Genomic DNA, 14,655 nt, shown 5'->3' with positions numbered 1-14,655 from the left:
GGACTCTTCTTTCAAACAATTGGATGCGTACTGTTTTTCCACATCCACAAGCAATTTCTCAAGGTGGTTGTATGGGAACTGCTGAATCTTTGACTGATCACCTGAGGTGAGCAATGAATCAGTCACAGGAGCACAGCTGAAGGCAATTCATCTGTGCTGCTGGAAGGGGTGGAGCCTGGCTCCACCTCTCCTAAACCCATTTAAGAGCTGACTACCAGTGGGGAAGGATCTCTTCTTCAGATCCCTCCTCTGGAGTTTTGCAGTGAGCCCAGGGCATGGGTAAGCTTTTTATCTATTCTCTTTTTGTCATTATTATCTGTTTTGCCAAACTCTCTTGTTTATTTCATAATTATAACATCTTTATATTCATTGACTATACAGCGCTATGCAAGTTTTCAGGAGCAAAGTCTGTTTTCATAAAACCAAACTTGACATTGATTACATCCAATGAAAAACTAGATGGCTATGAAGAAGTTAGTTACCTGGAGGGATGTTGAAGTCTAAGTACTGAAGGAGCAGAACAAAAAAAAAAAAACCACACAACAACCAAGAGGTCCCCATCTCTGCAAGCGAGAATGTGCAGAGTTGCAAAGAAATCAGTACTTATCAGTACTTAATCTGAACAAGACATTCAAAGTAACATTTGATTACACTGAAGAAAATACTTTTAAGTAGGTGTGCAAATACCTTTTCTTAGACTGAGCTTCTGCACAGAAATGAGGGAGCACAAGGGGCACTCATAAAACTGATGAGTACATCTACAGCTAACGCACCTAGACAATCTGTATAAGTCTGCTATTACAAAAAAGCTTCAGCTGAATTTGAAAGAGTAAATATCCCCCAGAAAGTCTGGGGTGTAAATCCCTTTGCCTCATCTTGCTGACATTTGTTGTCATCTAATACAGACTCTTTTAGAAACCCATAAAGTGAGACGAGTATCTCCTGAATGCTTGCCAACCACAATAGCTTAAAGTGGAATGAATCAGGCAGACATGGCTGTTTTTTCTCCAGCAGCTACAGATGAAACCTAAATAAATAGTTCAGGATAGATGTGTACCATTTACATAATGCTGGTGAGGTGAACTACTCCAAATATTTGAAAACCAAAAATAGTCCCTTTACTACATTTTTAATGTGTGTTTCAACACTTTTTCCTACTGATTTATCAAAAGATAACATCAAATCACCAGGTCAACAATTCACATTCCTTCCCATTCCTGTATCCTATAAACATCTAAAAAAGAGGATAGGACAAGAAATACTAAACCTTACTCACATAAGCACAGAGCACTTAACATGAAGGAGTATTATCAGATTACAGTTCCCAGCAATGTATATGATACCACTGCCATACAATCAGTAAACTCTAATAAAATCAAGTATTTCTACACAAACCACTTCACTGTATTTCTTCACCCCAAAATATTCTAATCAAAGCATTTATTCATTTTATAGTGTAGAATTGACTCTCTGGAAAATTCTTTCAGATATGTGAAATAATAAAATATACCTACCATGTTACATGAAAAGCTTGTCGACATCCGTGTTTGTTACATGTCATGCATGCACCTGTGGCTGCTTTACTTTCTCTGCCTTGTTCATCACAGATATAGCATGTCTATCAAAGAGAAAATACTCAATATGATGAAATGCAAACAAATAAGTTATGCGTCACAAGAAATTCTAAGGTGAGAAGTGTTGGATTGTGCATCTAACCTTATGTAATAACTCCTTTATAAAGAAGTCTAATTACACTTGTTTGCAAAAGAAGATTATCTGGTAGACGCTCTGGATCTATATAACACTTCATCAGTGCTAAAGCAGTACAAATACTAATTTATTTAAATTCTATGCTGCTACTCAATCAGCCAAAATGGTTAAACAACCAAAGGCTAATAGCATTAGGCTTTAGGATTTTCCTGGCTTTCAAGTTTGCATTTATGTCTTTTTAAGCTGCAATCATTTTGACAGTCATTTAACAATACTTGTAGCTATGACATTCAGAAACATCAAACCAGACTGAGTGCCTACCAGTAGTGGGTACCATAAGGTATATATGCATATATCTACACAAACTACCAACAGAAAAGCTGCAAGCTTAAAATTTTACTTGCACATTTGGTGTAAACAATTTTCAGAAGTCTCACAGCGTGCTTCAATATTCATATGACATTCAGTTACCTTCAATTAAATACTGTGTTTAATAGAGTTCTGCTTTAATTTCAAATAGCTTCATATGCATCTTAGAAAGTAATCAAGTAAAAACTCTCTGTAAACAAAGTTTAAATTAATACACTAAACCTATTTCAAGCTTAAAAACTTGCTAAAATGAGAATGAGTTGTCTATCACCTGAAAAGCTTTTCACAGAATTTCTCTCATAAATTTGCCTTACTGGGATACAATGGCAGTTTATGAGATTTTTAGAAAACATTCTCAATAAAATGTGGGGGAGAAAAAAAATCAAGAAGAATGCAATATCTATCACATTATTTTATATGTAGCTGATGAACAGGGATACTTGTATGGAAGCTCACTATTACACTAGACATCACTACAAATTCTCACTAGCATTTCAGTGAGAAGCATTAGTCAAAAGTGCATCATCTTCCGCAACTCCTCTAATAACCAAACTGTCATCTACAAAAAATCTATCACATCACATTTGTATCATCAGTTGCAAACTATAGCCCACGTAAAGTTTAACTGTTTATCAGTTCATTCTTAATGAATCCAGCATCAGTACAATCAAGTTCCTCTTCTTAAATAAGACAATCTTATTGAAGGGACAAATATCAATGGTACACCAATATCCATAGGTACTCCACTGTAAGACCTTAGGTGTAACTGATTTGTCCCAACTGCATTGCAACCTCCTCCAGAAACACAAAGAGAGTAGGATAGTAAATAAATAAAAAGAACATAAGCTGATGTCTACTACCCAGTGTTTAAGAAAAATGTCCCAAAACATCACTGAAATTGAGAATGAAAAAGGAAATAAGGCAAAACTGATGTTCTTTACAAAAAAAAAAAAAGTGAAAATGAGTGAAATTCTGAAATCAGAACTGCCTTGAACAGTTATCCATCTTCAATACTTAACATGAGAAGTCAGCCAACTAAAGCTTTTTTGTTACTGTGCAAGACTCTGAGGTAGATGAATTATTTGGCATGGTTTTCTCTAGCCTTCAGAAGAGTACTAAGAGCAGTAGCTAACATAACCCAAAACCATACCCTATCTCTTAACACTTGAAGGCTGGGGAAGGGGGACATGAATCTTTGCCTTGCTCCTGCTGTGCCAGGTACCACACACTACCCATTGGGTTGGAGACTGGCCACTTCTTAGCTTTCCACACCATGACCCATCATGTGAAGATTTCATTAACAAACTAGGTCATAATCTATCAACTGCATCTGAATAACTATTTCTAAGTCCCAACGTAAGGTAGCTCTGTAAACAGAGTTCAATAGACTCCATACATCTCAAGCTCCAGTTACCATTCTGTTTTGATAGAGTTTTGCCAAAAAGTTTTCCTCACTGAAGCTCAGAAACGATATAAGTGTTCCATTTAGTAAAGATGTAGGTCCTGCTCTTTGGCAGCGTGTGCTGCATTCAGGACCCCTTAAACTGATTTACAGTAAAATGATTGGAAAAAAAAAAAAACAAAACTGACTGGATACATTACAAACAAGTTTAAACACAACACTGTGGACTGCCTACCCAAAACAAATATCTAGAGACATTTTGCAAAGCTGCCTTGAGTTGTCTGTCAGTAATTTTCCTTCAAAGATTGAAAACTGTAAACCTCCTCTGCAAAAAAAGGCAGAAGGAAAGATGAGGCAAGGAATGCCTTGCAAAAAAAAAAAAAAAAGTAATCTGAGAAGCAGTTCATTCTACTTGTAGGAGCTACCTAAGAGTATTGCCTATATACAGAACTGAACTTAGAATTTGTACAGAAGTTTCTCATTCTTACAGCAAATAACGAAATAAAATTTTAATAGCTGCCTTTACTGCTAGGTGGATCAAGAAACTCCAAACACACTTATTTTTTAATTCAATTCTGAAGAGGCTCTTAAAAGCAATAATTATACTCAATTACCACAGGCTTCAAATGTACCTGAGAAAGAATGACAAATCTCTCATAAAAAAAGTAAGAGATTATACGTGCACAAGCAGCCAAGAAATAACAAACATCTATTCAATAGGAAAGTGATTTCTAGTCAATTTCTTTTTTGAAAGCAACTATGTAAGAAGAGCTTTCGTATTAACTCACTCATCAGGTCACCCAGTGGGTTTACACTCTAACAGGATGGCTTTTATCCAAGGAGCAGGAAAACCCCAGGAATGAGTGGCCATAAGCCTCATGCTCTGGCATCCTTTGTTCCTTCTTGTACCCAAGATTACAGTACTGTATAATATTATGTATTTTACAACATAAAATAAGGAAACAACTACGTAAAAGAATCCTATGTAAATCAAGTAGTATCTCCTGGCAGAATTCCAAGGAGATTTTTCTTTCTTTTAAAGACTTTAGCATGAATTCTTCCTTATGACAATTTTTGTTGAACTACATTTTACCCCAATTCCATATGGAAGACTACTTCCAGACATAGACAACTGCTACACAAAATTAGTCAGGACTTAACAAGAAATCAAATCTTTCTAGAAATCATTCTTTTCCAACCTAAGTTGACAAGCAGAATCAAACTGACTGGAACTGTGACCCCAAATTTGCAACTTCTGATAAGTTACTACATTTTCTAATGTATTACCATTGGCTTGTATTAAAGTTGTTTTAGACTGCTAACTTGGAAAACCATCCCCAATCTGAACACCAACAAAGAAGCAGAAAATTTAAAAATTGGCAACAGGAACTCTACACTGTCTGTATGCCATTAATATTAAATGAAATCTTTTAAGTACATTAAGGAAGAACCATTACAAATTAAAAAAACACCAGTATGACTACTGATGATGAGCAGAGAAAGAAATACTGCTCTATGTCCAAGCATAAAACATCTATTAGCTCAGGAGGGAGTAGTTAGGTATCATGGGGAAAAGGCAGTGCAAGTGGAAGACCAAGTAGAAAAAACAAGCTATTGGCATAAAATACTAACAATTTGTTTTTTAAATGAAGTCTTGCCACACTTCAAAAAAGATTCCATCTCACTTATTTAGGAGCAGTTATTCTATTTCTTCTATAGGCAACTAATCCTGATAAAGAAAACATTGTTTACAAAAGCAAAAGTCTGCAAGATTTAGCCTTAATATATTGGTACTGCTGTTCTTGTTTATTGAGTTCTTATTAATAATTAAAACAGTAGGACTAAATGATAATCAATATTATTATTTCAAATAAGGTTTAATAATATTCTTACATATGGGAAATATTTCACATGCCTTCAAAATAAACCACTGTTCAAAGATTGCAATATTTTTAATTAACAGAACTGTCCCTACTCTGTCTAAGAATAATGAGACATTGCAGATAACTTTGCAGCTTAATTGAATAACACAGCTTTCTTAATTCTTGAACTTATCACTGATACATGGAAGAAAACATACAACATTACAGTAACTACTGATAAATTTCATGTAAACTGCATTTAAAGAACTGTAGTTTTAGATTATTTAAAGCTTACAAGTTTTCAAATAAGTACATTACATACAGATAAAAAGACACATAATTATACCTTATTATAACGATCATGAGGAACGGACTGCAACACAATAGGTTCCATTGTAGCGACATTGGCAAACTGCACCTCGGGAATGTACAGAGCACAAACCACATGAGCCCAACCTACAAAAAGTTACAATTGTATTTAATTTTAATGTTTTCTAGAAGCTCAAAGGACATTTCAATTACTGTACAAAGAACCTCTTACAACACTCTTCTCTATTAACTATTTTAACTGTTTAAAACATCGCAGACATAAATGACTTAAATCAATTTACATTTCATTTTATATTACCCAAAGTTAAGATGAGCTGTAAAATATTTGAAGTTTATTGTGTGGAGAATTCCTAAAAATAATACTTCATGAACTGCAGATAGTAATGATTCATACAAACACAAATGGAAAAGCAGTTTCTTTCTTTAAATTACTTGAATTACCACAGAAAATACTTAAAAACTATGCAAATTCCCACAAAAGGAAAATAGGGTCTGAAGAAAGTATTCACGCAAGCGCTACTTTTGTGTAAGATTTTCTGTGTACACTTTTTATTTAAACAAAACTATTCTGAATTGACTTGACTCATCTGTTCTCTCCAAAGCAAGAAATCCCACACCACGCGCACACACACACACATATATATACAAAAAAAAAAAAAAAAAAACCACCTACGAATTTTTTAATTTTCCCAGTTTTAAAGATTTAGACAACTTACTTATCCTAACTAATCAGCTCCTACATCCAGCCCTGTTCTAAGCCACTGACTTGGGGCTCAGTTACTTACCACACTGTATTTTAGCAACACTTCAAGAAATAAAAGCTCCTAAAATAGCATTAGGAATAGTGGGGATAGGGGGGTAGAAGGAAAAAAACTCTTCAGAAAGAAAACCACTGATTTCAGGATTTCCTTCCACGTCAAGATCCTGAGAGTTGAAAGCTTGTTCCAGTAGAGGCTAGTTTGCCACAAGTGTAAGAAAACTGTCCATATTCTATGCTTGGCTAAATTCAGCAAAATCTAACCCAACATCAGAAGCAACTGTGCTGCTTCATCATCGTAAATTCTCAACACAAGGAACAAGTATTCGACTAGGAGAAGAGTAGAGAAAATGAAGTACAGCTGCCATTTTGAGCCACTTCTAAAAACATTTTCTACAGACCATTTTAAAACTATCACTACTAACACACTGACTGGAAGAAAAAAGAACACAAAACCCTATGAAAACTTCAGATTGTATGTTCTCTGTTTGATATATCTTCAAGGAATTAGTGTTTATAAGGACCTTCCTAAGACTTGCACACTGCCCTGAGCCACAGCCATCTTACTAGAGACAGATAAGCAAACGTTAACATGGTGTTAAAGGTGAATATTTCTCTTTAAATCTCCTCCCTGAAAAAGTATTAATCTAATAACCCATTAAACCCACAGAAAAGTGACAGACTGTATCTATATAGCAAAACAAATGACATACATCAGCACTGATAAACTTCTTGGAAAAGAGATTAAAAACTGCTCAAGAAACTAAGGACCAGGGACCTTCTCCACCTGTTTCCAGTATCCTCTTCAGATCCTACACAGTTTGACCTTCGCAAAAAATGACAACTTGTCCAACAAGAAATTAAATCATAGGGAAGGTTGCAGCATTTTTATCATCATCTATGAGCTGCAAATGCCTAATCCTGCATGACCTCCCACTGGGACTCAAAGAGTCCATGCACCAAGTTACTTAAACGTTACTTTGTCCAAGGCTTCACTGGTTAAGAAAAACTTAAGTATCAGAAAGGAACACCCAGCTCATCTGGAAGAACCAAAACAAGCACAGTCAGGAGTTCCTTCCCATGAAAGCGTGGGGAAGAAATTCTTCCCTCATGAGTGTTGTTCAGGACTGGTTTCCCGAAGAGGCTGTGCGATCTCCATCACCGCAGAACTTCACAAGGTCTGTAGATTCCTCCACAAAATGTATCAGTTAAGGGTGGCCAATAATAAGGCCATTATTCAGTTTCACCACAGAAAGACAAAACAGTAGTGGAAAACAGAATAGGAAGTAAACAACCATCGTCTTTTTCCTGAACACCAAAAGATTACTCAAGACTATTCCAAAGCATGAAACCAAGAACGCCCAAAGGGAGCAAGTGTGACAGCTCACTGTCTCAATGATGGAAGAACGAGCTACTATTACTAGCATACAAGTAGCCTTTATTTCTAAGGTGCTCTGGAACCAAGAGGCTTTTGACTACATAACAAAGTGAGAAAATGCCTCTCCCATCTTTCTAGGGAGGAAAGCAAATGGCCAGGGCTTTCCTTCCTGCTCTATCTCCTCCTTATGCCTTTCACATTTTAAACTTTATAAACACACATAAATAGCACAGAATGCAGAAACAAAAAAAATTCAGTATCATCTTCCCCAGGAAAACATCTCAAGAGTGCAGTCGTAAGGCTACATATTCATGTGCTTATTTCACATGTGGGTTTTTTCAGTCCATATTAGCGCAGGCTTAAAAGGCAAAATGAAACAACACACAAACACACAGGACTTTATTTAGCCAGACAGAGTAGGCCGCTTTCATTGGAGAGCTCAGACTCTCCTAGTCAACAGGACAGAACCCAAATATTCCCTTTCCTTCTCAGGTACTTACACCATTCTGCTGCCTGGCCCAGAGAAACTGCTACTCCCTTCCCCTTTAGACAACTCAGAGACTCTCTTGCTATCTTCAGAGCTGAGTGGTTTTGTGTATTATTTCTTACTAGATGACAGAGACACTTTTTTGCAGGAATAATTAAATATTCCAAAGAGACACCCACCCAAATTATGTGCACGTATACCCTGCTGAAGAAGCAAGCATTTTTATCTGGATTTATAATATTTAAAGCCACATTAAAATCACATTTTTCAATTAGCTCCATACATAAGTCATAAACTTCCTATTCATATAACTTATTACAATATTCCTGGGCAACTACACATCCTTCACCCCAAAAAAGACATAATTAAATTAAATTGAGGTTTCCCAATGCTTAAGTGTGAATACCCACATCTCAAGAGTAAACCAAAGCTTACTGATGACAACTAACTTAAAATTCAATCTATTTCCATTGCACTTTCTAGTTTTACTTACTCATAACTTTCAGTAACTTTAGGAAATGCTAACAGAAATATTTATGCATAGCCACTTTATTTTATAAGGTAACTCAAGTGCAACTGTAACACTTTTCCACATTTAAAAACAAATATTGTTATTTCAGTAACAATAATGACAAAAACAGTTATTTCAAACAGCAAGAATTGAAAATTAATGCCAAAAAGCCTTCAAAATTAAAATATATCTTACCAAAGCTTTTTACTTGAGCCCCACTACCACCATTTTTTCTTTAAGTATCTGTCAGAAAAGCACACTACTGAGTTTTGCCAGTTTTAGGTTTTGTCCTGGCATGTCAAATGCTTAATTACAAGATCAGAATCCATTCTCATTTTACAAATCTTTTGCTGAAATTCTGATTTCAGATGCCTAAGTAATTTTCACCTCAGTGAAAACTTTCTAACATTGCGCATTCAAAATATTTAAGTATGTAATATTCATTAACGTTCAGAGTAACAAATCTTGAGTTTCAGAGCCTTAACTAAAAACAGTCTGTCATCCCAACGACAGCAAACAGGTAACTATTTCATCACTAGTTAATAAAACCTGTTGCAAACACAGAATTATATAATAGCAACCAGAGACTTTTACAGTAAGAATCCACCCTACCACTCAAATACAGAGAAGGCTGAGTGCTAACAATTGCAGAACAGGCTCTGGACAATTGATGCCAAAGGAACACAGCAGAGCAGTAGCAGCCAGAACCACGAAGTCACGGAGAAGTCCAGCTGCAATGGCAGCCTGGCCCCAAAATAGAGCTCTGTGATGTCATCACCATCTCCTAACTCCAGCCTGACCTCTGAATAAGATTTGCTTATACATTCTGTGAAAGTTCCTAAGGAGTCCATTGTATTTCACTAAGGAATTTTATGCCATCTGTAACTTTAACTCACTCCTAACCAAAATGAACACCATTTTTTAGCACAGAAAAAGCTTTCTTTGTTGAAACACTAATTTTCTTATTAGGGTCACTCTGGGATGTAGCTTACAGACACACCTCAACCCATTCCAACTGTGAGCTGTCAGTGGAAGGTAAAGTCCCACCTCCCTCTCCCTGAAGTACAACTTGCCATACACTGGGGCAGATAAAATTGTATTCATTTCATTACTAACCCTAGGGCAAGACAGAAATTTACCCTGCGGTCACATCAGCAAGCTGATGAAAGGCATGCTAAGGTTTTATGTTTACCATAAACAAAACCACAGGTGAAAAAACAAGCCGGCACAGGAAAAGCACAGCCCTCTCCTTTCTGCAGAGGTCTGGGAACTGCACACTAGGTTCTGCTGCCAGCACATCTGCTGGCTGATCCCAAAACTCAGCCCTATCCCGCCCTGAAAGGTAAAGCCAGAGAAGACCAGAATTGCTACTATATGCTATGGGGAAATATTAAGTACTATTCTGAATCCTTAGTCCAAATGCCCCATTAAAGTATTCCATATACCTCTATTCCTTTCCCACAAAGGTAACAAAACTTGCAGAAAAGATGGGGCTGCTTAAGATACTGCAGTTTCCTTAACCTCGCAAACACTGTTTTAGAGATTGCTGGAGCTAACACGGTATTATTCACTACACTGTCTGATCCACTCATTGAAAAGATTGAGGCAAAAAGGTGCCCACACCAACTGCTGGAGATCCCTCCCCAGCAGCTGACAGCCAACCTCATCACCAGTATGCTGAATCAAGTTATAATTTCTACTAAAAATAACAGTAATAAACTGGTTATCCGTGAAGAAAAGGCTCCATTCCACAGAGCTTTACTACAGAATTTCACCTAAATCTGCACTTATCAATACTTGCTCTTCAATTAAAGAGTAAGTACATATGAAAAATTCTCATTGGTTCTTCATTTGGCAGCACAACAACTAGTTTGTTTCTGAAGCAGCTCCAGCTTACATCCCACTGGTCCACTAAGTAAGCCAACAGCTTTAATCGTCTTACCTTGCATGCTACGGCATTAATGAGTCTCTTACTCCACTCTAAAGACATTTTATACAACAAAAGGAAAAAATGTCATAAATATTTAAATAAATAAATGTATCTACTTTATTTTACTAGTAAAATAACTAGTAAACATTTAATACAGATTGTATGGTAATACGTGTATTTGTTAGTAAAATATTTTCATTTTGCTTAGATAATATTACTGCCTTTTCTAGTAAAAAATACATATGCTAAATCTTGCAAATCTCTGTAAAAGGACCTGAACATTTTAATGTAAACATTTCTAGCAAAATGCATAAGCCTAAATATATAACATTATACCATCCATATTCTTAAACAATAATACCATGAAAACACATTGGAACAGCAAACCCGACAGTGAGAGCTGCTGACACCAATAACGCTAAGAGTAAGAAAAGCTGGCATGTGGTGTTTTTATAGGCTTGGGGGATCCCAACGCTGACCCAGGGGATGGGAAGAGGGCCTGAAGGATGACATAAAACCACTGCATTGTTAGCTGGCCTTTTCCCAAGCAGCTGCATGAAAGAAGCCTTGGTGAAAAGTCGACACAAAGAATGCTGTTACACAGCATTCCTCATCATCAGCCAGTGGAATCAGATTTCAAAGCAACAACTCGCACACCAAGCTGAAGCCTCTTCAGCTCAGGGAGAAATGCAGACAAAGATTACTGTAAGAGAACTATTTAAACATCCAAAAAATATATCCAACGAACAGTGTGCTTGGGAGAAAAGAAAAAAAAAAAAAAGAAAGGAACAAGTGAGTTTTTTTTTTAATGTATTAAATGTGTTTTTACACTTTGCCCAACTCCTAAGCTGCATACAGAGAACAGATACTGCTACAAACAGCTTAATTGCTCTTTCAGCAGCCGTCTTACACATAAGACAGCAATCAATAAGGAATTCCCACATACACCACAGTTCTTCCTCCTTTTCAAAATCTTTCATATTTAGTTATGTATTTAAAACTATAACGATGCCCCTAAATGAACACTACTACCAAATGTAGCCCAGGCTTTTGTTCATAAGCATATTCAAAGACAAAAGTTCATTAAAGTTTCAGCTCAATCCTACTTTCTTACTTTCAGTAAAAAATAACAAAATACAGAATTTCTATAACTGCAGATAGTGACCACACACTTCCTAACGTTTTTGTAAATAGTTTCACAGGGTCCAAGTACAGAGAAAATCCTTTTCCCCCACAGCACATTAAGCAGCCAAAACATTACAATGTATTATTTACATATTCAAAGCTTATTTTTAAAGTTTCTGGCAATCTCCCTGACTGGAACCATGCAATGTCCCATCACTATTAGGAAATGAATTACATCAAATTTGCAGCTAAATACGGTCAACTCTTCATAATCCTCAGCACATATGATCTTTTCGCAATAAACCACATCATGGATGTCATGCAGAACTGCATGCTATGAAATGCAATTGTATTGTTTCCAAGACCCATGCAAGTTTCAGCAGAAGCTGAACAATCAATCTCACACAGTGTAAAGAAACCCAACAAACACATGCATTCAGCTCTTAGTCGCTCCTGTTCTGTGCTAGTACAGGTCTCTGGCAATGGAAAGCCCTGAAAGTAGAATGAAGCAGCCTAAGGTTCTGAATTTGGCTCAAATCCAGACCAAATTCTCTCTGGGCCCACCACCAGCAGGAGCAGCCACCGCCACCAGGCCAACAGGAGGCAGTAATACAGTTACAGTTACCTCAGATAACCGAAATTCCCCTATCCCACCCTACCTCTAATTACCCAAATGGTCAAGAGTCAACAAAGACTGTAGAAGTAGTTAACACCTCAAAAATTTACACTGCCCACGTATTCTGTTTTCAAAGCAGATGCAGAAAACCAAGCACTCGATGTTAAGAATATTCCTCAGGCAAAAGCCTTGTTAAAATTAATACTTGTGCTCCAATTTGAGGTTCTGTCCCAGATTCAAGGTAGTGTGAATTGCTAGCTAGTGTTTTGTAATTATTGAGAAAAAATCTGTACCAAAAAGTGGTGACCTGTAATCACACTAGCAAGCTATGCTATGGAACACTAAATCATACCGTTGTCATTTGGCAGCTTAGATAGATACAGATTTGCTTTTCTAAAACTTCACATGCAGTTCTGGTAGGGATTATGTGTCACTTGGAAGAGGAAGAGAAGCAGGGATGGGTCATACTTCCATACAAGGAATACCCCATCAGTCTGGGGCTTCCCTGAAAGGAGACAGAAAACGAATATGACAAGGGTCTATAAAACCACAAGTGGTACTGAAAATAAAATAACTGGTCTTTGTCACTTCCCTTGACTTAGCAACGTGCCATCAAATAAAACTGTGATTTAAAGGACTCACAATCTGCATACTACTGTTACACATCATACTGATCAGCTGTGAAATGTCTTGCTACGGACACTAACACTCTAAAAGAAACGGACAAATTAAGTGTGTAGCAGACACATTTAAAACATACCTGATATCCTGATATATACAACATTTTGTGTTCTTTGAAAAGACAAAAATACCACCACTGCTTCAAGAAGTCCCAAAGCATACATACCTATAGGTTGAAAACATTACTCTGAGACAGCATGCAAGAAATTTTCCAAGAACCAAGTTCATACTGACAAAGAGAGTATGATCCTCTTCTCTTGCTACCACATACTGATACTTCCAATTTATGTAGAAGAAACAGGACAGAACCACACCAAGAATGTCACATTTGTGGTATTGTTGAAAACTGTAATTCCTTATTTACCATAAATGAGACTGGGAAAACCCAACATTACTCCCTTAGCAACCATACCAACAAGCATAGCTAAAGAATATTAGATATCTCCAAACAGAAATATAAAACCTAAAAAGGAAATTTCAAGAAACAATGAGCTCCAAAAAATCAAATAAATTGTAACACGTAAGTAAAAGGGAGAAGGAGAAAGAACATGAACAAAAGAACGTGAAATCACACAGAGAAGGAAGGGTGAAAAGATGGGGAAAAATAAAGACAAATGCACCACACACAATTATTGCTGTTGTTAGTAACACTTAAAAACAATACAAGTTTGACTCGTGGACTATTCTGTCATAGATAGGTAGAGGGACAGACAGACAGATAGATGAATAGATACCATAGGCACATTATCTTGTCTTTAAGAACATACCAGAGTTCTCAAAGACAAGATAATGCCACTAAATAAGAGCCATAAGCTTAGGCTGTTTTCAGGGACAGCTGTACAGCTGACTTACAACAGCTTACGTATACAGGCTACTGCTAGAAGAATGATCCTGTTCATTCCCTGACATCAGCATTGTCAGCTGGAACAGGGAACTGATTTAATTTAGCTGAAAATGAACACAGGAAACAAAGTTGTAAACACCAATGCCACCACAAAGAAGGAGGCAGTAATGCACAGTAAGGGCCCTACCTGCAGTAACAACATCTTACTGCAGATTAAGAAAATCATGGAACCCTAGACTAAAAGCTCAGCAAACAAAACATTAAGATTCCAAATGTAAAAGAAAATATAGCACCTTCAATATCCAAAACAAAACACGTTTCTTCACATTAGTAAAAAGCAAATATCCAGAAGATGGTTAAAAAAAAAAGTTATCATTAACACCAGCAGACCACGTATGAGTTATCTGCACACCACAACAAAAATTGCATTGGCTTTCTGCTCAATGCTGGTGGAAAAGAGTTTTAAAAATCAAGTTTTAACCTGAGATGCCCAGGACATGACCTCCTACAGTGCTACCCTGACTCTGAAATTTTTTTGGCACAGTCTCTTATATTAAGCAATATTTTGAAAGGAAAGCTTCAGATTCACAGTGTAGCCTTCCATGACACAACACCAGTTGGAGTTCATTTTTCCAAGGTTCACACCCTTCTGT

At 36.7% G+C, this 14,655-nt stretch overlaps 1 protein-coding gene across 7 annotated transcripts in view; it reads right to left on the bottom strand.

The window, feature by feature from the left end:
- Positions 1 to 14,655, bottom strand: part of MLLT10 (MLLT10 histone lysine methyltransferase DOT1L cofactor) — a 115,064-nt gene that overhangs the window by 79,251 nt on the left and 21,158 nt on the right. For all 7 annotated transcript variants that reach the window (XR_016467815.1, XM_031614447.2, XM_090142930.1 and 4 more), the window contains 2 exons: positions 5,690 to 5,799; positions 1,515 to 1,618 (listed from right to left, as the gene is read on the bottom strand). Coding sequence is in view for 6 of the 7 variants with exons in the window: in XM_031614447.2 (XP_031470307.2) it covers positions 1,515 to 1,618; positions 5,690 to 5,799 (214 nt within the window). In the remaining variant the exon portion in view is untranslated. The remainder of the gene's footprint in view (positions 1 to 1,514; positions 1,619 to 5,689; positions 5,800 to 14,655) is intronic.

The sequence above is a fragment of the Phasianus colchicus genome, chromosome 6, assembly GCF_987193195.1.
Source record: "Phasianus colchicus chromosome 6, bPhaCol1.hap1.1, whole genome shotgun sequence".
Lineage (NCBI taxonomy): Eukaryota > Metazoa > Chordata > Aves > Galliformes > Phasianidae > Phasianus > Phasianus colchicus.
Note: the sequence above shows the minus strand (reverse complement) of the source record. Positions and strands in the feature narration are given on the sequence as shown.